The sequence below is a fragment of the Mastigoproctus giganteus genome, chromosome 12, assembly GCF_048544385.1.
Source record: "Mastigoproctus giganteus isolate SK-2022 chromosome 12, ASM4854438v1, whole genome shotgun sequence".
Classification (NCBI taxonomy): domain Eukaryota; kingdom Metazoa; phylum Arthropoda; class Arachnida; order Uropygi; family Thelyphonidae; genus Mastigoproctus; species Mastigoproctus giganteus.
The window spans coordinates 36,672,083-36,697,315 of NC_143586.1; the positions used below are offsets into that span (position 1 = coordinate 36,672,083).

The following is a 25,233-nucleotide window of genomic DNA, read 5'->3' on the forward strand; positions in this document are numbered from 1 at the left end:
TGGTTCTCTCTTCACTGCCAGCGTTGTGGCTGCCCCACCTAAGAGGTCGATCCCGTCAATACTGATATATGACACCCCACTTGACTATACCAATAATGAGATTCTTGAGGACAGCTTCTATAAGAACCTGGCTGACTCTGGATACACCACGGAGGAAGTCAACAGTGAAGTCACGTTCAGATTTCAAACCAAAACTAAAACCACCTCTACAGCACATAGTATCATTAGCCAGTCTGCAAGTGTGGCACAGTGGTATCGTCACCGTCCTCCCAACACCGGGTGGAAAAGGCTGGGGTTCGAATCCCGTCGATGACGCGAGGAACTTTGATGGTTTTTTTCACTCAGTGGCTGAGTTAGTTGGTCTCAGGCGTGGATAGCAAGATTTTTTCCACAGAAACTGGGGTTTTTCGTCCAGCAAACAGACAAATCGACCATAGAACACACACACAATTAACAGACATAAGACACAGCACTGCAGATGAATTTAATTATTCGGATGACTTAAATATAATAGTTTATAGAATCATTAGCCTCTCCCCTCGTCTATACAACAGCCTCCTCTCCTCTGATAGGATCTTTTTGGATTGCAGGGCCCATAGATTCCGTCCCTTCACAGTGGTTACAAAATACATTTTGTGACTGGGATATGGGTGTAGATCTCAACACTTCTTCAATAGCTCTCCCACCTGCAGCCAGCTGCATCAACTGTAAGAGAAGGAAGCGCGTCCATCCCCACCCAGTTCGTGATGTATCCTGCCCAGAGTATCAACGGGCTCTTGAACTGGTACGACTAAGAACTGCTGATTAATAATCCAAATACAGTTACGGATCAACGTCTTCCCAGTCACAACACTGCAGTAGTCAATCCCAAACTTAATCACAACTCTACCAATCTAATCACAACTCTACCAATCTAATCACTCCTGGAGCAAAACTTCGCATAATGCAAATTAATGGACAAAGGTCACGAGCTGTTTCTGATGAGATCCATCTTTCAGCAGAAGAACACTCCATCGATATTGTTGCCATCCAGGAGCCCTATTTTGCAAAGGTACAAGTTGGTTCTTCAACTAAAATAATGGAGTATGCTGTTACTGCTAAGGTAATACAACCAGTCCCTGAAGATCCCAAGTCCTACATTGTTGTACTTAATCGGGAACTTGATATACTGGTAGTACATAGGCTCTGTAACAAGTTTGCAACTTGCATCCAAGTCATAGCCTCTACATTATCATTTTATTTGATATCACTCTATTGCCCACCCTCAGACGATTTCAATGATTCACTGAACAATCTGGAGTTTGCTCTCAACTTCCTGCACAGGAAATCTGTTCTCATTATCTCCGATCTAAATTCTAAGTCATCATTCTGGCATAGCCCAATCTCTGATGTTCGAGGCCACTTGTTGGAGGACTTCATCGTTTCCCACAACCTTATAGTTCATAATCTACTACAGCAATATTTCACATATAATAGCTCTGCAGGAGAGTCCAACATCGATGTCACAGTAACGACCAGTGACCTCAGTACCCGGATCTCTTACTGGACGACAATCCCCGATTGGACGCTCAGTGACCATAGAGTGATTATGATCATGACGACATACACATCCGATGACGACATACTCAGCCGATCCATCCAGGACCCCTAGACAGCTCGCACTTGTGAGGTTCTCAATCAAGGATATCGATTGGCAGATGTTTGATGATTCGATCACCAGGGATTTTGCTTCACGCAATCCTAACCACATTAACTCATCTGCTGCTAATGAATTGGTTGACATACTCCGGCAATAAAAAACTGCATCCGTCCCACTGTTTGCTAATGGTGGTGTATTGAGCTAGCAACGAAGCGTAAGGAGGCCCACCGAGCGCGACATTTATATCAGCGCCATCGCATTTGGTCCCACTCTGAGTGGCAAAGTTTACAAAGTAGCGACATTGCCAAAAAGAATGAATATATAAAAGCCATTGCTTCCAAGAAGAGAGCAACGTGGACTACTTTTGTTAATGACTCGGGGAATTCCAATCCCTGGGGCCTTCTTTATAAGATAGCGAGGGAGAAAACATACATGCCTGTTATCTTTGGCGCAGTTACAACCGAAAAATTTGTACAACAAACTGCAGAGTCCTCGAACTGGACTGACACAATTAATCGGATACTAGACAAATTGTTTCCTAAGGATTATTTCGCAGGGGATCTACCAGAGCATTCAGCTATACGAATGGCCAACAAAACATATGACACGAAGGCAACTACCAACCCCTTAACCACTGATGAACTGTCGGCAGTGATTAATAGGATCAATCCCAAAAGAATGCCCTGGGATGGACCTAATAGAATATGTTTTTATTCTGCACTTCTTCGAGCTTAGACCACTATACCTACAATTACTGTACAATAAATGACTGCATGATGGAGTATTTCCCAAAATTTGGAAAGTAGCTCTCCTTCAGATCATCAGGAAACCTGGTAAACTCCCTGACGATCCCCGCTCCCTCAGACCTATTGCCCTCCTGGAAAATCTCGGGAAAATACTGGAAAGACTCATGGTACTTACTAAGAATCATGCAGTTGTTCTGCGAACAAAACTTCTTCTCCCCAGCACAGCATAGCTTTATGCCAGTGCGCTCTTCTGAGGAGGCACTGTTTGACCTGGTCCTCCACATGGAAAATTCTACATCCAAATATGAACTGGCTATCTTTGTTGGTTAAGAGGGCGCCTTTGACACTCTGTTGTGGGACAATGCACTGTCCCACCAGACAGTGTCAAAGTGGGACAGTGCATTGGCCTGCCTCTGTCAGGGTCAGTGCTCCCTCCAGCTATATTAACTCTTTCGAAATTATTTCACAGAGCGTGAGATAGTGGTTAAATCCAACTTCCTGCAGGTAACCAGACCGACCTCTCGAGGGTGCCGACAGGATTCTGTCCTAGGGCCCCTTGTTTGGAATATGGTCCTCCACAGCTGGCTCACGAAACCCTTAGATGAATGGAAAATAGTGGCTTTCGCGGATGATCTCACTATCGTTGTTCCTATAACATCCCACTTTGACCTAGAGTGTAAAGCAAATTGTATCCTTTCCAATCTCAGCTCCTGAACAGTGCTCAACAAACTACGAATCAATCCGAATAAAACAAAAACGATGATCTTCAAATCCAACTAGATCTCAGAAACCCACCACAAATTAAGATCTCTGGAAAGCAACTCCCGATCGTAACACAGACGAAAGTCCTGGGGGTGATCACAAGCTCAGCTTCCACTAATATCTTATGTACTTAGGGACCAAGGCTAAAAGATTCTCAGCGGCCATCATTAGATTTTCCAGATGTGACTGGAGACTCTCAAATAAAACTCTGTCCTTATACTACAGAGCGGTCTTTTTGCCTATTAAAACATATATGGCGGATCGTGGTTTTATAGAGTGGAGCTAGTCAAAATGAGAGACATGTGTGTGGACATGTGGACATGTTTGTGTATAGGTAGGGCGGCTCCTAGAACGTCCGTTCAAATCCACCTCGTTTCTTTGTACGTTGAACAGACTCTGCAAAACAGGCCAGCGTGTGATATAGTGCAATGTTCGTGTAGTTTAATGCATGTCATGTTGTTGTGTTATGCTGACCTCTTGGCTACCCAGAAGCAGCTATCACCAGGAAGGCTGCTTCTAGATACTTGTCCACACCACGGGAAGGTGGGCCAGTTCCAGTAGATGGGACGCATAAGGTCTCAGGTTATGAGACAACAACACTTTACAAAACCAAAATCCTCTGGGGGCCCAATCCAAAATGAGAGACAAACTTAACTCCATCTAGTGAAGCATGCTTTTGTCTACTCATAGAATTTGCCGGACAGTGTCCACAGCTGCCATTCAAGTGATCGCCAGAATATTATCACTGGATTTGTACGTCATCTATCGAGGTCTAGTCTTCAGGATCAAGAAGAAAATTCCATCTAAAATCCTTGAAATTGAACTGGATCTAAACAGCAACCCCAAAGCCGAAAGACTCAGGTGCTACAATGAACTAATAAACATTGGGCAGTAACAGGCGCCATCACAGAAAATTCCTTCCAGAGGTCTCGTTTACTGCAACGAAAACTGTTAAGTTCTGGCTGTCGCTGACCTTGGACTCCTCCTTCTTGGTCATTGGACATGGCTCCCTCAACGAGAAGCTTTTTCAGCCAGGACTGTCTACAACAGAGAGCTGTTTCTGCGGAGAAAAGGAGAACTGGAAGCATCTCCTACTTGAATGTCCGCTGTATGAAGACATAAGAAAACTCTTACACAGGCAGGACGAAACATCACTGAGCATCAATCGGACCTCCTACTGCAAACACCAGAAAATCTCTCTCAGCTCTGCTGACTTATGCTGCACAGGTCTTTGAGCGCAGAAGGCGAACCCATGCTGAAGCAAGACACGTTAAAAAACTCATGCAGCGAACTGAAAGTCTACAGTGAAAAACTTCTTTTTTTTTTTACTTATTATTATTTATATTTTTTATTTTTTTAATTTTATTATTTTTTTCTGCTTAATTTGCCATTTAGATATGATCTTATTGAAATTTATTGTCTATTTAGTTTTATTAATTACTCTTTTTTTATTTTTTAATCCGTATCACTAGTCTTTTTTTTCTATCTATTGTTTTTTTATTTCATCTGTCCAGGTGACTGATGCTTCTGGGGGTAGCCAAGCGGCCAGACCCAACAACAGAACACACAGAAACCTACGTCACACATATCTGGCCCATTGGTAGTGATACTGTTCTTCACAGAGATACGAGGCATCACATATACTGTACACATGTGTCCACATGTCCATGCTCCTTTATCATATAGGTAAGAAAAATGCTCATCATGCTCATCATATAGGTGAGAAAAATTCCTACCTCGGCTTTGTGGAGAGGCACTGTGGCCATGTTAAGCAGTCTCAGATAAGGGTGCATTTTTGTTTTTCTTTTCTGAAACCTCGATTTTTTCCTGCCACAAATTAAGCAAGCTTACAACGGAATAAACGCAATTTACAGACACCACACTGCCACATCAGGTGACTTCCATTGACCTATACGAACTGTCTAAACAACCGCCCTTTTTACCAACGAAGTGCAAATGCAAACTTTTAGCCTGTGTAGGCTAAAAGTTCGTATATATAAAATAAAATAAAGTACAGCCATTATCAACCCACTGCAGGGTGGAAGCCTCCTCAACAATTCATGCTGAGGGAAATGGACCATAATCTGCCACGCTGGTCCAGTGCGGGTTGGCAGACCGACCGTATTCAGCAGTCAGTGGCTTGAACCCCGGTCTACTCAAGGAGGGTGTGCTACTGCACTCCCGCTCCTGCCCACTCGGCTACGGTATGCTCTTGTTAATACCCAAATTCTACTACAATTCCGCATATCTTATGGTAAGACTCAATTCTAATGAATTTTTGTAGACTAGCCTGACTCAATTCTAATGAATTGTTTTAGACTAGCCTGCTCACCACCTTTCTGCTCTTTTTAACTGAAAAAAAAAAAAACTGAAATCACTGGAAAGAAGAAATGAAGGAAGGCAACCAAAACCAATTTTAAGTGATTAACAATTAGCACAATATTGATCACGCATGTTTAAAGTATCCCACTATTTACATATTGCTTAAAAAACTCACAAATAAAAATGGCTGATTAAAGAGGAAACAATCATAAATCATGTTCAAAGCTGCAGCTTTCCCGTACTGTCATATGATTCCGAAATCTGGTCTGGAGCTTTTTAAGGTCTTAAGGAGGAACCATAGCAAATTTTGTCTTCCAAAAACAATATCCAGGCAACAGCTTTATGAAAACATAACTACGAAGCCCCTGCGTCAGATCATCAACAAGTCTGGATTCAATCAACGATGATATCAACTTCTTGCAAAGCAGATATCATCGACAAGCAATTCACCAAATATAGCCAAGGGAATAACAAGTCCTAATAGAAAAAATTCTAGAACCAACAATTCAAAATATAACCTGTCCAGACTCAAGCAACGGGACAGAATGTTTCCGAATCCACCTCTTCATCACATAAATATCCACAACATTGATTGCCAAAAATTTCTAAAATCTCAAGACAAGGAGAAAAATTTCCAATCAGATTCAAAAAAACACAAATAGAAGCCTTCCTTGAACTAAGAAATTAGCAACTGATCGCCTAATGTTCTGTACTCAAATATTTTATTTTGTTAATGCATGAATATAATTCATAGTCATTGTTTAACCCATATATGAAAGAATATGCGATGAAAGAATATTTATTTATTTATTTTATTCTCAATCAAAGTAAAATTTATTGTTTCTGTAATGCATTAAAGGGTAATTTTTCCGTATTATTTTTATTTATTATTTATAGAATTAGAATAATATTAGCGATACGAAATTTGCATCTGCCATTTATTTGCATATGATGAATATCTAATAAGATTGTTTTCCTTTTGAATTTTATAGCTTTCGCAAAGGGATATAAAGAAATCTATTTTCTTTTCGCTGGATTCATTTCTGGAATAACAGGAGAAACTGCTGGACTGGTACTTCCCTTTCTAAACAGTTGGTACTATCACACAGCAATTATTAGTTTCTATGGAATGCGATTACCACTCTATATCATTTGCTTGTGTAAGTGAATAATTTATTGTAAGTGAAAGTTATAAATATTATTACGTTTATTATTAATTATTACACTTCATGGATGGAGCCACAGGGAGATGTTAACCGTTAAACAGTTGTCTAAGTTGATAAGGCATTTTATTTTTTTATTAACAATTTGCATTTTAACTGATTTACACTTTGCACGTTAACACAATCGTGTCCTTTGTTCTGCAAAAATAAAATAATAATAATAAAACTCTGCTGCCAATTGCGAAATTTTCGCGAAGGGTACGGCTAATAACTTAATAATTTATTAATTATTACGTTATAATAAATATTATTACTTTCATTGTATTTATGCTGTAATCGTTGAACTACTATAAAAACTAAAAGAGATATGAACCATTGATTTCAACCATTCTATTATGGAATATATGAAAGTATTCTGTGATGTAACTATCATGTTTACATTTATAGTGCTTTAAACGATTACTTTATATTTATAGTGCTTATAACTAAGGTGTTGTTAAGAACTTCATTTGTAGTGTCAGCCTATTGGAAACACCTAGAACACTCACCTTCGCTCTATTAGGGAAGAGGCTAATTTTACGGTATTCAATAGGTGAGTGACGAGTAACATGGGGTCTTAATGTGGCTAAACGGCCAGAACAACAACACAACCCAACAATACACTTAATATATCCTACACATTTACATTTTGGCCTTACAGAGAACTCTATACATCACAGGGTTACTATGGGGAGTTGGGAGAAACCCCTAGTCCCCCTTGACACTGAACACTATGTCATTATACCCACTAGTGGTTCAGCACACCTGCTCGCTGGGGACATCGGCTGTATGTCTCCTCCTTTCTGCCTTCCCCTTTACATCCAACTCTCTTCCTCCTCCGTTTCTCTTCCTGGGCTCTATCTTTCCTTGCTTGTTGGAGGGGAGATTCCTTCTGTCCTACCCCGGCTTCTTGTACCGTGGACGGATGCTGAGAGGGAGCCTTTTTTGGTGATCGTGTCACCCAGTAACAAAGTAGCCAGATGAACAACACAAACAACGTATCACAACACATTAGTACCCAACACAACTCACTGTTAGCTGGCTTTGAAGAGCCTTGCATTTTCATAGTGTCACCAAGTGCAATTTTGTGGGAAACCACTATTACCGCCTGACAAACACACTATGTCAAGAGCTAACCAATGAAACGTTGGTCCATACGCCTGGGAATAGTAAGTACTTTGCGTATGTTTCCAATTTACACACCTCCAATTATCGTACACGTATTTCGAACAGAAAACCGTTTGAATATTTCATCTAGTGCCTCAACTGTTCTCAGAAGCAATTGATATTCTGCCAAGCTAAAGGAGATAAAATGAAGCTCAAATTAGGATTAAATTCCGTTCCTTTAGGAAACTAAAATTATAAATTTCGTGTCGTGCCTGACACCAGAAAAAAAGCAAAAGAAACAAAAACGAATAATTTTTTATATATGTATAAGATTAACAGAAATAAACATCAAATAATAATAAATATTATTTATAATATTGAATAATATTATAAATAATAAATGAAATCTAGTTTTATAAGCTGAAATATGGCAAACACGAATTTATATTAGGGAGAAAATTCGCTTCATTTCCTACATTCCCATTTAGACTTTTTTCCTTTTTAACTTGGAAGGGTCTCCGATGAACACGGTGAAAGGTTTCACCAAGATTTCTCAAATTGAATAAAAAGAGATTCCCAAGTAGTTGGAAACTCGTATGGGAGACACGAATGGACGATTATAAAAGGGAAAAAACGACATAATAAGTGTTTTGTTATCCGATAAACATCTTTCTAAATAAAATAAGGTTAATAGATCATTCTTTAATATTTAGTACTGTTTGTAACATTTTATAAAAATATATGAAACATTTTTTACTAGAAATCTGTTCTCCCTTAAAATTGATGGGTGTTACAGCAACGTCAAATCTAAAAGATTCACCCTTGTTATTTATTAATCATCCCCGATTAGAAAGTGCAGTGACATTTTAAACGAATCCTTGTTGAATCGCGTGCTGGAACATGTTGGCAGTTGTTTAATTTTAAAAAAAATATATAGAAACTTAATCCAAATCAGTTAGCTACTGTTCCTTTGTTTATGAAAGAAGAAGTAAACTATTAAATTAAAGATTAGAGATTAGTTTCTTCTTAAAATATTTACAATTTATTTTTACATAGATTACTTCATGTCATTATCGGGATGGATTGCTGTAAAGCGCACAAAGTTTTCACCACCAGCCCAAGGAGCAGCTGCTTCACTGATCTGGTTACTTCTCGATATAATGGTTGATCCAATAGCATCCAGATATCTGTTGTGGACTTGGAATGATTCTGATCCTTTCGTAGAAGATCGTGCTTATCATGTTCCCTTTCTAGAGTATGGTTGTCTCCTGTTGATGGTTTTCTGGAATGTGTATCTGGCAAATTTAACGCTTCCACTGATAGAAGAAAAATACAGAACCAAGTAAGTTTTGGCATTTCGAGTTGAGGTCTATCAAAATGTTAAGGCAACAGTTTTTTTTTTAAATATTATTAGCAGCACTTCAGAACATTTTCGAAGTCATCTGGAATATCTTCGCCGGAAACGGAGAAGGAATTTCAAAGTTGATGTTTAAAACATCAATTACTGCAGTCAAGAAATGGGATGGGTATCATCATTCTGAGAAATAATCGGTTTAATTAAGAATAATTTGCAGGCATCTCTTCTTCAAATTCGTCCTCTTAATTTACATTTATATCCTTAGTGAGTTTCACCTGGCTAAGTGTAAACTATGGCTTCCCGGAAGGTTATGACTGAGAAAGGCATACCTTTTTTTCATGCCAGAGCATGTGTGGCTAAATCAGCTGGAACGATTGGCTGGAAAACCAATTTCTCTCAATCCTGAATGTTCCTTCCTGGTAGCATATTGGCCAGAAAGAAGTAAACACAACAAGAAAGACGCACATAGACACACACACATACAACACAAACATAGCACTACAGTCATTTTTGGAGATTTTTGAATAGTAGGAACAATGGTAATAGGCTGGAACGGCACTGTGGATCACCTCATCAGTACAGTAGTTACTTATATGAGTCAGAAGCCATGTTGTCTTAGATTTCTAATGCAAGAGAAACAGTTGCATACATATGACCTCTTGTTACAAAATATTTCGGCATCAATTTCCAAGGTGTCAATTATTTCAAGGAAGTTGGAAGCAAGTTAACGAAGATTATTTTATAGAGGAAGGTCTTTTCATCTTCTTCCATGGCATACAAAGGCAACATGGAGAAAGCTCTCTGTGGAATCTATACTTTTAGTGATGATCTGCGCAGTGAGATGGTGTTTAGGAATCATGTTATGATGTGGTACGGTGTCCATGGTAGAAAGGTAGGCAAAACTGTGAAGTTTTGTCTACAATCTAATCTAATGATTCATTCAATATTCAATCTCAAGGGGAGAGAGAGAGAGAGAGAGAGAGAGAGAGAGAGAGAGAGAGAGAGAGAGAGAGAGAGAGAGAGAGTTTATGTTTTGTGTCAGGAAGCTGTAGATCAGATGATTAAGACACAAAGTTGTTGCTATTATAGTACAGTTTTAGAAGTTTTAGTGACTTAATTTATATTGCGCTGTAGATATTATGTTTGTAAATTATGTATTTTCTGTGGTCTAATAGGGTATTATTCTGGATGAAAAACGCAAAGTTTTGCAAAACATGCAAATCTACCCATTTTTTATGGATCTGAAATTGACCCCAAAAAAGGTTGGGAAAAATAAATCAATAAATAAATAAAATAATAAAAAAACAAAACATAAAAATTCCTCCTGTGACTTACGGCATTCAGTATCTTCGGTATAGAAAAACTGTGTTCTTAATCGCCTTGCAACACTGCTCATTTTCCCACCTCCATATTCAGACCAAGACTTCATGAGGTTTTACTTTTCTTCCCTTGACTACTTTTTGCAGTACGTAAAATTAACTTCATGGCGAAACAAATTACAGCAGCCATCTTATCTACGTAGTCTTGATGGAGGTCATTGTAGTGTCTGCCATGGAGTACCTTCTTCGCCCATCTTTCTGCCTGTATGAGTGGGGTCGCCTCATTAAGGTTGAGAGTGTAGTGTGCCGTTTTTCTATTTTTATTATAGTTTGGTAATTTGGTGCTGTGTTTTCCTGGAAGTAATTCCGCAGGTTCTTAATCGCCTTCTTCTCTTGTTCAGTGAGGTCATTAGTTTCCTCCCTCCCTCCTTCTTTACGGATAATCAACCTCTCCATGACCGACTTCGGGTGGTGTTAGCGGCTCTTGGTCATCATTATCCTGGCCGATCTCGTAATCTCCTCCAGCTCGGTGTTGGTCCAATCTATGATCCCGAAGGAGCACGTTAGTGCTTGCACTGCATAAGTGTTTATGGCTGTAACCAAGTTCCCGCCATTCAGTTTTGATTTTAGTAGGCTTCTCAGTCTCTGATGGTATTTCTTAGTCAGGCAGGCTTTGATATTCTTGTGCTCTAATTGGTGGATCTGCACGATCCCAAGATATTTGTAGGTCTGTCCCTCCGGCATGGCTTCAATCTCCTCACCACTCTTCAACTGTTAGTTTATTCCGATTGGAGGTCATTCATACGCCTTGACTCTGCCAACACGGACTTAATGAAGTTCAGTCCACTGAACAGAATCAGCAAATCAGCAAATGACTCTCGCATTGACTTCTTTGACAACTCCCAATCACTGATGAACTCCATCCACAAGTTTGCCTCTTCTCTTAAACTGCAAAGTGACTAGCTCACATCTAATTATTGTAGCTTTTTATTTGTTATATTATTTTTCTATTCTCTAACGGACTAATTATTACTTGTTTTACCGGTAACTTAACTTAATACAATCCTCTTTTTTACATATGCTTTTTTTATTGTTTGAATCTATATCAATGTTTATCGTCCTGTTGGATTTCATATTATTGTTATTATGTTTATTGATATGATCTCAGATACACTGTTAATGGTTACCTGTTGTGTATCTTGTTATTAATAAAATAAAATAAAATAAAATAAAATAAAAAATACAGTCCATTGGATCTTGCATTTGTCTAGACAAAATTGCATTCGGGTATTAGTGCTGAACTCTTCGGTGATACGTAGAAGCTGTTAGAGTTGATTCTCCGTTACGGCATGGAGTTTGATGTCATCCACGTATGTCGGTTGAGAGGGGATGTACATATTCTTCTTTCTTTCTTTTATGGTTTATCCGTACTTGTTCTTATTGAGCATGGTGGACAGTGGGTTGAGTGCGAGAGAGAGAACTATAGTGAGATCAGTTAATCTACCCTGAACATCGCGACCGGACAAATCCCCATCTTCTGATGGGGGATCGGTCTGGTCGTGATGATTGCGACTTTGCTGGTCGTCCTCCATTTCGTCATGGTTGCTTCTAGGAAGTGTATCAGTGTCATTGCGGGGTCCTTGGCGATTCATCATCATTATTATTATTATTGTTCTTATATTATTTCTCCCTGATTGGAGGTTCCACCTCCTGACGGGTATTGCTACCAAGTACACAGATTGGTTTTTATATCTGGTGTTGCTGTTGGTCGGGGAACTCTCTGACTATCCTGCAGCTGTTCAGGATTGCGACTTTCTGGGGTTCCTTGTAGGCGTTCGCTGGGAGACCTATTGCTGCTAGGCTGTTATGTAGGATCTTGGCACCATACCGGTGGTTGACACGGTGATTAGGATGGTCATTACTTGTTGCATATGCTACATCTACATCTTTTTGATTTCCAGTCTTAGGTTCGTGTACTTCTTGATCTTTTCCTAACTGATTTTCTAGATGTTTCCAGTGTTAGGCACCGCTGTGTCAATCAGATAGGTAGCCTTTTCCTTCTTGTCGAAAGGGTTATGTTCGTTCTGTTGCGCGGGATTGCCTTGTCCGTTATTATGGCACCGTTCGAATACAGCTTTTGGGTTGGTGTCTCTAGTACTGCCTTGAGTTCATACTTGAAATACGGAAAACTTTCTTTAACTGGTCAACTGGTATTTCCTACTAGTCCTTCTGATGTATCATGCTGGCTACCTGGCCGTCTTTACGAGTGTATACCGTCTGGGTGATTACCTTGCTTCCTGCGGTGATGTGTTGGATAATTTCTGAGACCGGTGGCATTGTCGACATGAGTCATCTGACACTTCGGGATCCTTGGCGATGTATTTTTTATAGTTTCTGTTGTTGATTACCTATTGAAGCACAAGGAAATCAAGACCTCCCTGACAAAAAAATACCACCAGACACTCAAAGCCTGCTCAAAGCAATGCTGAAAGGAGGGAACACAGTTAAAACCATAAACACATATGCAATCCTTCCATTGGATGATAAGCATGAATCCTTCAGTCTTGGAGAAGAGCGTCCGCTCGTGAGCCATGTAATCGAAATCATTTTATTTATGTGATCTTGGTGATGTCATTGTAGTGTCTACCGTGGAGTGCCTTTTTGGCCCATCTTTCTAGCTTCGTCTGTGCCATCTGGGCTGAAGGAGACTTCTCGCTTACATTGACTGGTGTATGCCACTTGTCTATCTTCCTTATGGCCTGCTGCTGTGTTTTTCTGGAGCTAATCTTTCAGGTTAGCTATTGCCGTTTTCGGTTGCTCGGTGAGGTCTGTCAGGGCTCTTCCTCCCCTTTCCTAGCTATTGTCAGTTTCTGCACGGCGGACGTCGGGTGATATTGGCGGCTCTTGGTTATTATTGTCCTTGCCTTTTTCATGATATCCTCTAGCTCGGTGTTAGTCCAATCTATGATTCCGAGGGAGGATGTTAGCACTGGGACTGCATAAGTGTTTATGGTTTTAATTGTGTTACCTCCTGTCAGCATTTCTTTGAGCAGGCTATTGAGTGTCTGATGATATTTTTTGGTCAGGGAGGTCTTGATTTCCTTGTGCTTCAACCGCTGTCTGCATCGTTCCCAGGTATTGTTAGGTCTCTCTCCCCCCTCTCATGGCTTTGATCTCTTTACCAGCCTGCAGCTGGTAGTTACAGCCGACTAATTCCCCTAATGCAATCCGTGGGTCTTGCCTTTGTCTAGACAAAATTCAATCCTGATATCATGCTGAATTCTTTGGTGATCTGGAGTAGTTGCCTCTCGGTTGCCGCATACTTCTTGATCTCATCCATGCACATCAGCTGGAGGGTGCGTACTGGCGTTTCCTTTCTTCTTTGGGGAAGGGAAGAAACGCCCGTACACCCCTCTCCCACCTGATCTACATGAATGATATACTGTACTTATATTCATACTTGCCTCTGGTTGTTTCCCACAACTGCGCTGCGCGCGCGCGCGAGTGTATGTGTGTGTAGTATAGTGTATTGTTCTTATGGCTACTTGGCTGCAGGGAACCAAGCGGGGCTTCACGTTACTCGCCACCACCACCACAGGGAGGTAAGCCAGGCAGTCCATAGATCTCTGGCTAGTCTACGCCAGGATAGCCTAAGCTTCCTGATGGAGACCAAGCTAAAAAAAAAAAAAAAATGCGAATAAGGGGGATAGTTTAAGAGGGGTAGGGAGAACGGGGAAAAAAGAGCCATAACAACAATTATTACAGAAGCTGCAACCGCTGCAATCAGACGAAAGAGACCAGCCCCTGGTTCCGTTCCGTGCTGGTGCCCGGAACTCCAAAGACTCAGACACAAAGTCAATCCGTAAGAACTTCCAGCATGCGCGCCGCTCCTGGCCGGCAGCTGAAGTGGAAACCCTAAAACAGCGTTATCGTGAGGTCAGGAACGAATCTACTGCTCTAATAAGAAAAAAGAAGAAACGTCTTGGGAGAACCTGGTCTCCACTGTTGGAAATACTGTCCCTTGGGGAGTTGTATACAAAATAACAACCAATAAGAGGAGAAGTGATACCAACCATCAAAACACCCATGGGCACCTACACCAAGACGTGGCATGAATCAGTAAATGAAATTCTGGATGTTTCCTTTCTTCCTCAAATTGTTTCTAACTCCCCAGAACAGTTCCAGCTCTGCGAGGAGAACAACAAATACAAATCCGCTCTCCAGGAACCCCGTTTCACTCATACAGAACTCCGTCTGGCAGTGAACAAATTGCGAAACAGGAAAACTCCAGGAGCAGACTACCTTGGACCTGAGATTTTTAAAAAGGCAGTAGAATATATCCCGGGCATCATCTTAAATTTATTTAATCACTGCCTCTCTACAGGCCACTTTCCTAGTACTGGAGATTGACAAAAGTCAGACTCATACTGAAAAACCCAACTAAGCCACAATACCTCCCTGAGTCATATAGACCGATTGCACTCCTCTTAGTAATCAGCAAGCTCTTTGAGAACCTTCTCTATAATAAAATTGAAAGTCAATACCTTGCAGTGGGACTCTCCTCCCTGAACCAGTTTGGCTTCCGGAGGGGGCGCTCTGCAGTTGACGCTCTTGAATGCATAATTCCTCTTACCGTTTGGTCGTCCCGGAGTATAAACAGAAAATATATTTTATTTTATTTTATTTTATAACAGATGCAGCCAAAAACTGCAACAAAAAATATTTTCTGGTCATTTCCATTGACTTTTCCAGGGCGTTTGGCTCACTTTGGTGGCCAAGCGTCCTCGGCAGACTCAGGGAAGCAGATATCCCGTGCAATCTATATGACTGCATACAGACCTATCTCTCTGACAGAATGGTCACTGTAACTACTCCCTACTGCCAAGTCACCAGACCTGTTCATAGGAGATGCCCACAGGGCTCTGTACTGGGGTTACTACTTTGGAACCTTGTCCTGGACAGTTTCCTGGGCCTGGACCTTGATGGAGTAGATACCCAAGCATCCGCGGAAGACCTTGTCCTCATGCTACAGGCGGACAGCAGAGCCCAGATGGAAGCTACTGCAAACCCGGCCATTGACAGACTACAGAAATGGGTCAGTCTCAATCACCTGAGAATTTCCTGAAACAAAACTACTTCGATACTCCTGAAAGGTTCTCTCGACATACGCAGGCCACCGGAAATCAAGATACAGGATACCACAATAAAACTAGCGACAGAACGGAAGCATCTGGGACTTACCCATGACAAGAACTTATCTTTCATCCTACATCTTGAACAACTGCAGAAAAGAATTAAGAGGTACTCAGCATTTATTGCCAGAGTTACTCGAAAGAATTGGGGCCTAAAGAAGAGGACACTCTCCCTCTTTTATAAAGCCATATTTATCCTAGTTGTCTCATATGCTGCGGGTGTCTGGTTTAAAAAAAGCCACCACAGCAGTCAATAGGAGAAAATTAGAGACTATACACCGCTCTGTCCTACTAACCATATCAAGGGTATGCTGTGTGAGCTCGCACGCACTCCAGATCCTAGTGGGCTGTCTCCCCCTATACTTGAAAATCATCCGTTGCGGCCTACTCTACCACCTTTCAAAGGAAAGAATAGTGACGTGTATTGGTTTCACAACCAACTCACTCAGTAACACTGTACCAGAGAAGAAACGCCTTACAACCTTCCTTGGACAAATCTGGCAATCCAGATGGACGGTCTTAACCAAGGATGCCGTGATCCAGAAATTTATCCCTGACATTCTGCAAATCTACCCGTGTCAACCACTCTGGTTCTCATCTGGCCTCTACACCACTTTTCTGCTCGCAGGGCACGGATCTTTCAAAGCAAAATTGGCCGCCTTCAGTATTGTAGAATCGCCACTATGCCACTGCAGTGAGGAGCAAACCTGGAAGCATTTAATGCACGATTGCCCCCTCTACGAAGACCTCCGTTGCCATCTTATCACGAATATCCATTTCAACCCAAAGGATCAGTAGCACCTCATACTGCTGGAGGAGGACCATTACCGGGCTCTCTCACAATTTGCCCAAGAGATGCTTACCAGACCACACTCACTAATTACTAATTACTATAAAAGAACTAAAAGAAGACAACTACATCAAGAACAAGAACAAGAAGAACTGTACTAGAAGACAGCATCCCAAGCTACGACCTGCATCTCAAGGACTAAAAAAAAAAAAAAAAAAATTGGACTGGACTGGACCATGAATGACAGTGCGGGTACACTGCCCAACGCCAATATTGGCGATCTGAACCGGATTCTCTTGCTTGGTTCCCCCTTTAACTCCCCTTCCCTTGGCAGTGGGAAAGGAGACGGGCCACGTCTCCTCTCCCCCCTGCCGCCCCCTCCTTTCACCTGGTGAGGCATGGGCCTGCCTCACTGACTCTCTGGGGTCGCCTTCCCTATCGTCCCCATATTTCTACCTTTTCCTCCCAACCTTCAGTTTTCCCACCCGCTCTATCTGTGTGCCAGTGAACATCCTATACTTCCAAATTTAAAAACACCCAAATTGCTTCGCCCATAAGACTTTCAGCTCTTAAAATTCTAGCGCTATCCCTGCCGCGATCACCATTCCATGTGTTCTGGTTTTTTTTGTTTTTTTTTAAGGTACTAGCCACTGAAATCTCAGGAAATTAGGTAGCAGGACCTTCCAGAGTAATCTTAAAGTACTGGTGTACCTGGTCTACCTCCACAGGTCGAAATGCGGGCAACATCGAGCCTCAGTAGGGGTCTAGCGGCTAAATGGCCAGAGGAACAACGATACACAACGTTACACGTAAAAAATACCCATATACTTTTAAATCTCTGGCCTTTACAGTGATCTGTATCACAAGACAATATATACCACGCGGAGATGGGGAAAACCCCGGTGCCCTTCGACCCTAAACACACTTTACACTTTACTTTACTTTACACTTTACACTTGCTGTTGCTGAACATGGTGGATAACGGTTGAATGCTAGATAGAACCTCAGGCCATCTCCCTGAAAGATTCCTCTCCTGACTTCGATCTTTCTGGTTGAGATATTCTAGATCTTGATGGTGTACTCCATTTCGCCATAGTTTCTTCTAACTATACAACAATGAAACTCAAAGGGCTAACCCAAAACCTTGAAGGCTTCTCATTTTATCAATTAATATATTTAAATTTAACCTTAATAATCCCAGAATACACTGCTATATACATTCAGATGGAAGCAGCTTACTTCTATATACTGTATCATATTTTAACTTGTCCTGTTAATCCAAAATTGATAATTAATATACACCACACCAGGATTAATGAAAAACTTATTGAAATTCAACAAGTGCTTCGGCTCTGTAGGTCCCTGCCAAATTCCTGGCACAAAACTCATAATTTTTTTTATCTGAAAGGTCAGAGATTAAAGTGTTGAATCCAACGTATAGTAAGCGTTCAAGGTTTTTACCCAGAATGTATTCTCACTTTCACTGAAACTTGGTCATTCGAACGCCTATTGACGCTTAAAACTGTTATACATTTTCTAGCTTCGGACAGGTAACTGTAGGCTCTGGAATCGTTATTACCAACTGCACATGAAATTTAGAACTTGTGGCCGACTTAGCAGAGTTGGGACTTAGTTGAAGGAGAAATATAACTTTCAAAACTGAATTCCTGTAGTTTCTTAAGTTATCGCTTGAGTCATAATTAAAATATTCAGAATAAGTAATTTCTTTTAATTTTCATTTCTTTTAATTTAAATAAGTAATTTTATTTACTATGGGTACAGCTTTAAAGCGATAGCATGAAAACAAACTTGTAACCAACGTCTGAGAATAAGCTTGAAACCAGCCCAATAAGATAAAATTGAACTCGAATTTCAACCATATAATTCAGCAAATATTATCTGAATCTTAAAAAGTTTCAAAATCATCCAACCTACCCAGCAAAGGCTGGTCAAAGGCTATGACAATACATATACTCGGCCATACAAATGACCAATAAACGTTGCTACAGTTCAGGTCATCTAAGCCACTGTGTCTCTCAGGTACCATTACCCAGGAAAGTCAATCTCTTCTTAAACACTTTATCAGAAAATCCCTGCAAATCTTCAAAGTATTCGGTGTTCTCAACAAAAACACAAGCATTATCTTCATTGGCACTCAGGAAGGAACTAAATAAATCAGATCGTTCTTGATCGTAGGCTGAACAATAAAACAGCACGTGCTGCCAATTTTCTCTTTCTGCACAAAGGCAGAAGGAAATGGTCACCAAGCTCAACTTGAAAAGTTTTTCATTTAGGGACACATGTCCACTTATAACGAAGGAGGTAGTCATTGAAGGATAGAACCGCACAATCCTCTTCTTGTCTTGTGCAAATATAGCATTCCCAATAAATTTCTTTGTAGTTTTTCCAGTCTCGCTGGAAAAAATCCAGGGGTTAAATATCTCATAGAGTAGCAAAAAAAATCTCTTTCTGATGGCAATCATGCAGATTTCCATCAGAAATTTCTTGTTAAGAAATATCATCCACTGTGATAATTGCAGGAAAATTAATATTGACATCAGAATATTAAACATCTACTTGCATTAATGAGTACACATTTCTTATTAGATGGAAAGATAAAAATTATATTTCTCTTTTTTTTATATTTTCAGGTTGCAGGTGATAATTCCACTATCCATCTGTACTGGCGTATTTGCATTCATCTTTGCATTTCTAGAATATTGTGTTCTTTATTTCATTACGAGGAACTGTTTGAATATATCAGCTGGGTATGGTGTTGCTTGGGCTGTAGTGGTACGTTTAATTCTGTTCTGTACAGAATGTCGAAATGCCCAGTATCAGGAAAACAAAGGTAAATTTCCGTTCTCACTAGCAAATTTCATTACTGATTTCAGAGAAACTGAATTAGAAACTTTTAAATAACAAATACTAATTACTCTTTGTAATTTTAAATAACACGATTTTAAAATTTTTAAGGAAAAATGAACTCTGCGTTTCACTCTTAATGAATTTAAAACATTTATAAAGAATATTTCAAGAAGTAAACATATGGAAGAAAAGGGGTAATGAATTTATAATCAAATATTTATAGATGGGCAATGCCCTCGTGGGTAGTAGAGTTGGTAGGATCGCCATCCACCCCCACATGGGATGGAAAAGATCTGAGTTCGATTCCCATGAATGACGACAGGAATTTTATGCATGTTTTTCACAACTTGGATGAATTAGTCGGTCTCAGGAGACGGTAGTATGGTTTTTTCTCCAGCAAATGAGAGAAAATTGACCTGAGAACGCACGAAATTTACAGACAACATACACTGAGCAATATGTCCTTCGTCGCTGATGCTCCTAAAACATTACAACAACATGGGCAATTTACTGAAATTATTTTCTAAAAATCAGTGAAATATAATTCAAAAGAGAATTTTTAATGCTAGTGTTACGATCTCCAACATTCGATTTAACTCTAACATTATAGCGTAATATGTGTTTAGCCAATTGATTAAAACCATTTTTCGTTTTAGGGAATGAAATTTATATGAAAAAGTACAGCTATGTTGCTATTGTGCTATTATACACAATCTGTGGTTATCTACTAATGTATGGAAAACCCGAGAATATACGATCAGTTGGAATCCATCAACAGCTTGGCAATTGCAATGAAACTACAACAGAAACATTTCTTTACATTTTGGTAAGTTAGTGTTTTTTTATTCATTTTTATTCGAAATATTTATTTAAAAGGTTCAAAAGTTAGTTTAAAACACCACTTGTTAATAGTCTGAAGAATCACAAATTAGAAAAAAATTCTGCCACTAAAATAATGTCTAAAAGGAATGGAATTTTAGATTCCACGAAGTTCCTGATATGTATTATTGTTGCAATCTAACAAAGCCTGTTCAAAGTTATTTCTCTTTGCCCTTTTAATTTTGTTTTTCATTATATTATTATCACTGAGTTGTTATCATAAGAACCGTTTTTCAGAATTTTGCGATATTAATCGTGATATCTGCTTTTTAGAAGTATAAAAAAGTAATTCAGAATACAAATTTTCCTTATCATCCACCAAGACCATGAGTACAACGCACCAGGATACAGGCGCTTCATATCCAACCGTACTCACTTTTGTATGATCCAGATGGGGGGCTCGATTACGATGAGAACACCTTTTCCGATGCTTTACATTGCCTCGAAATCATGTACCCCTTTAAAACGACCAGTAGTAACCAGTGCACTACTCATGGTTGCATCTCCAAATTCTAATTACATAAATTGGTAATTTGAGTTACACGTCTTTCATTTTACATGTAAAATTTAATGCACACGCGTTGTTATATACTTGCAGGTTTGGTGAAATGACAAGTATCACTAACCAACTAAAATTCATGAACAAATGAAGCAAAAAAATGAACCATAAAACATGCTTGGATATTTTATTTTAATATAATTTATATAATCAAAGAGCATATACTCCAATGATAATGTACACTGCTCTACCATTAATATCCCAATACCCTTCCATGGATAGGTAAACAGGTCCTATGCAAGCATCGCGTCACAGAACCTGCTATAAATATGTACAACTGCAAAAGTGAACATGCAAGATGACACATTCAACAGAATTACTCAACAGTTCAACAGAATTGATCACCTCAACAAATGTTAGACGCCGATTAATATGGTGTAAGGAACGCGAATTCTGGACTATAGACCAGTGGAAGACAGTCCTACGTACAGACGAGTCGACGTTCGCACTCTACCATTCTCATGGCCGTTCCTGGGTGTGGCGAATGCCAGGGGAACAGTTCCTTCCTGATATCCTCCCAACAACGAAGTTTGGTCGAGGCAGTGTCATGGTATGGGACTCCTTTCATGGTTTGGCTCGGGCCCATTAGTCGTTATCGACAAAACTATGAATGCTGCGCAATATCAGGACAGCCTGGACAATTATGCACTTCGAACATTATAGCAATATTTCGGGGGAGGCCATACCTGTATCAGCCATCGCATACTGCTCGGGTCGTAACAGAGTGGTTTGAGGACATGGGTGTGGAAAAGTTGGATTGGCCGGCCCAGAGTGCTGATCTGAACCCTATCGAGCATCTTTGGGATGTATTTGGATCGTTGGGTATGTGCACGTCGAGATCGCCCAAGGAACAAGACCGAACTGGGGGCTGCGTTAAAGGCCGTGTGGAGGAACATATCACGTGACATTTATCAAAAGCTGGTTGAGAGGACGCCGCGAAGATTGAAGGCCGTCATAAAAGCAAAAGGTTTCAGCACAAAATATTAAATGACATAATAAACGCTCTTTTTTGTGTAAAGGCAGGTGTCCGGATATTAATGGTAGAGTATTAACAGAAAATTAATATTCTGCTTTTAACTGTAGTCAAATCGCTCTTTTTTTCAGGGATTCAGGGATTCATTGATCGTTTAGCGTGTTAATCCGAGACAGAAAATTCCGGAAATGGGCAATGAGAAAACGAATAAATGTCGGAGAATCTGTGAAATATGCCAGCAAATAATTAATATAAATGTTGAAAAGCAAACTTTGTAGAACTGAATCCATTTTTAGATGATTTGCTACGATCTGTGAGGTGTTGTGACTTAGCCAACTAATAAAGCAGTTATCCAATGATATGTAATTTTGGTTGGTTAACAGTCTCATGGATTTCCGTCTGAAAAGCAAGTGTGAGATCAGCGTAGATTACGACTATTTGATAGCCTTCCTCATTCTGACGAGAAATACTGGTAAATCGCCATCATGATGATGTAAAAGGAACTCTTCTCGATGTGGTTTAAGTAATTTTTATAAGCTGCTCGCGATTGCTTTTTTTGCGATTTTCATCCGAACTAGATTGTTATGTTTCCAAAATTCTTTATATTTATCACGCAATAGTTGTATTATATCTTTATTGAACCAATGGGGATATGCAGTGACGAGTATTAAACGTCTCTCGAAGTAACGGCATCATATTCATTCAACTCCATTCCTTTCAACAGCCATTGTATTCCACATAACGAGAAAATTCCTTATTAATTTTATTTTGTTTTTTTTATTTATTGCAGAAAATCGAGAGAAAGAAGAACTTGTGCGTCGAAGACTTCAACGATCCCGATTTTAATTTCGACTGCGTTCCCGGAGGGGAAAAGAGTTTGATGAACACAACAAGGTCATGGTATACTATTTGTGGCAAACCATTTGAGGACAGAGCAGAGATCACAATGCTATTCTTACTAGTAGCTAGCCTTTGTCATTTCTTCGGGGCAATGTTACAAAATATTGAGATAAAAGCTACTGGTCAATCTACAGATGCAATGGCATATATCAATGGGATACTGAAGAAAGCCAATTAAAAAAAAAATGTCTTATTTTTCTTATTTTAATCGTTATTAACAAAATTCATAATTGCATTGGAAAAATCTTATTTTCTGCAATTGTACAAATTGAAATATAACGCAGAGCCTGAACGCGATGCTTAAAGCCCAAAGAGCAGGCCTGGTAATATCAGCAAGTAAGATTCTCCTTCTAAGCGAAGATGGCCTGAGTAATTTTGTAAGAAAATCACTGAATTTTTTGACTCGTTTTACCCTAAAAAGTTGAAAAAATTAACAATGTTAAATAATTATTTTTGAAGTGATTTTTACACACAAAACTGATCTTTAACAATTTTCGTTTCTGATTTCATCGCTTAATGAGCGAATTAAAACAACATTAAACCAGTTCATTTTTATTTTATGTGTATTAATAAAGTACTGAAAGAATGATATTTATCAAACTGTTTCCAGTCTAATTTGTCCGGTAGTTCCTCAAAGACGTCTTCTGATATCTGTTGATATTTAGTTATAATTTGCATATCTAATTGATGAAGTAAATGCCACATAGTGCATAAATCATAAATTAATTAATTACTCATCGAATCGCCGATGAATAACTCAACCAATTCTAGTGTATATAAATAATTTCCTGTTGTCGATGTTAATAGTACGAACTTTCCTAGTGTTCAGTCTACAAGTCTTAAACTTATGCAGGTTAACGGGCATCATTCCAGATTTGTTTCGGACGAGATTACATTAACAGCACAAAACTCGACAAACATTATCACTATTTAAGAGACATTATTTGCTAATTGGACGATTAAGAAATTGTTCAAAGATCATTTGATATTCTTTTTCCAAATGAGTTATTCAACCTGTTCACCAGGAACCTAAGCAAACAAAACTGATGTATCTGCCATTAATGGTCTTTGTCACAGCATCTTGTATCCTTGTTACATATCTTCAAGAACCGTAAAATCACTTGAAATTATTATAACATCAATACTTGAAGATATCAAACACCGTATGCTCTGCACTACTTATAACTACGTATCCGCCATAGCTGATAACTTTTCTCAAGATCCAAGTTTGTGTACATGTAATGATGGTGGTCCAGCTATTAAATGCGCTACGACTCAGACCTGCATTACTAATCAGGATCACAATAAACTATCCTACAGCACTAATGCACTGAATTCTGGCCAAACACTAAATTGCCCCGAGATCCAGATAGCCAAAGAACTTCCTTGCCAGGAAAACCAGACCAGAAACCCTGCCAATCCTATGGAAGAATCAGCTAATCCAGATAAACCACTTAGTGTCCCACTCCACAAATCACAGAAGCCATCTACTACATTGCAATGGAAACCCAATCCTGAAACTATCGTCGAGCCTTACTCGTACTCAAGCCGAGTGTATCAACCTACAATGCCGAAGAAACCTGAAATCCACAATTGCGGCCCCCCACTGCTAACATTACAACCATCCCGGGCGGAAGTTGTAGCTGCACCTCCTCCTACACTTGTGGCCCAGAGTTACTGCAGTAAGCCTCGCCATCCTGAAGAGGGTAAAATGGGAACCCCAAATGTACTAAAGAGAAGGCGATCATTTAAAATGGGCACCTCGGCTACCTCCAGGCTGCAGGCGATGAATCCACCAACTGTCCGTCTTCGACGAAGTCTATTCGTTTCCCGACTGGCCCCAAATACAACTCCAGATGATATCGCGTCATACATAATGCATGAGCTGCACTTTACTGTGTCCGTCACACTTCTTAAGAAAACACCCCTGCATACATCGTTCAAAGTTGAGTGCGATGCACAGAATTTCAGCTCCATATCAGCGACTGCTCTCTGGCCGTCTGGATCACTACTCAGGCCATACTATGAACCTAAATCCAATATCACCCCACGCCTAGCCATGGCTAATGCGCTATCCCACCAAGACTGCTCCCAAGCGTGACGGTTTGATAGGCATTCCTATTCTCAGAAGCCCCAAAACCAGGAATCAGGGTCACACGATGATGAGCCCTATACATACCCCGATGACAAAACCTCGGATCAATCTCTGCAATACCACAGCTACAATGAAATCCACCCTCAGCTCATACCAACTATTGTAACCAACCGTGCTAAAAAGCCAACAAAGAAAATAAATAATGTCCTCGAATCAGCACTCGTGAAGGTCTCGTGTCACCTTACACTCAAGATTTTTTATCAAAATGTTCGTAGTATTCGGAATAAGCTCGAGACACTTGAGCAGATGCTTCTGTCCCAAATGGCTGACGTCATCTGCATGTCTGAAACCTGGCTGGAACCACAACAAGAATCAATTGCCTCCGCCCAAGCTGCTGGCTACAAATCTTTCTTCACCTCCCGCTCTCATACCTGTGGTGGGGGCGTTGCTGTTATCATAAATGCCAGTAGACTTGAGTTCGTACATGTAGTCTCCAGCAAATCCAATCTATTCGAAGCATTGA

The 25,233-nt window shown here is 40.0% G+C and overlaps 1 protein-coding gene across 1 annotated transcript in view; it reads left to right on the forward strand.

Moving 5' to 3' along the window:
• The window catches only part of LOC150076891 (uncharacterized), a 37,754-nt gene extending 14,961 nt beyond the window's left edge, over positions 1 to 22,793 (forward strand). Inside the window, exons 3-7 of the mRNA XM_090385717.1 lie at positions 6,462 to 6,629; positions 8,835 to 9,120; positions 19,088 to 19,287; positions 19,961 to 20,130; positions 22,506 to 22,793. Of these exons, the coding sequence (XP_090241843.1) occupies positions 6,462 to 6,629; positions 8,835 to 9,120; positions 19,088 to 19,287; positions 19,961 to 20,130; positions 22,506 to 22,793 (1,112 nt within the window). The remainder of the gene's footprint in view (positions 1 to 6,461; positions 6,630 to 8,834; positions 9,121 to 19,087; positions 19,288 to 19,960; positions 20,131 to 22,505) is intronic.
• The last annotated feature ends 2,440 nt before the right edge of the window (positions 22,794 to 25,233 follow it).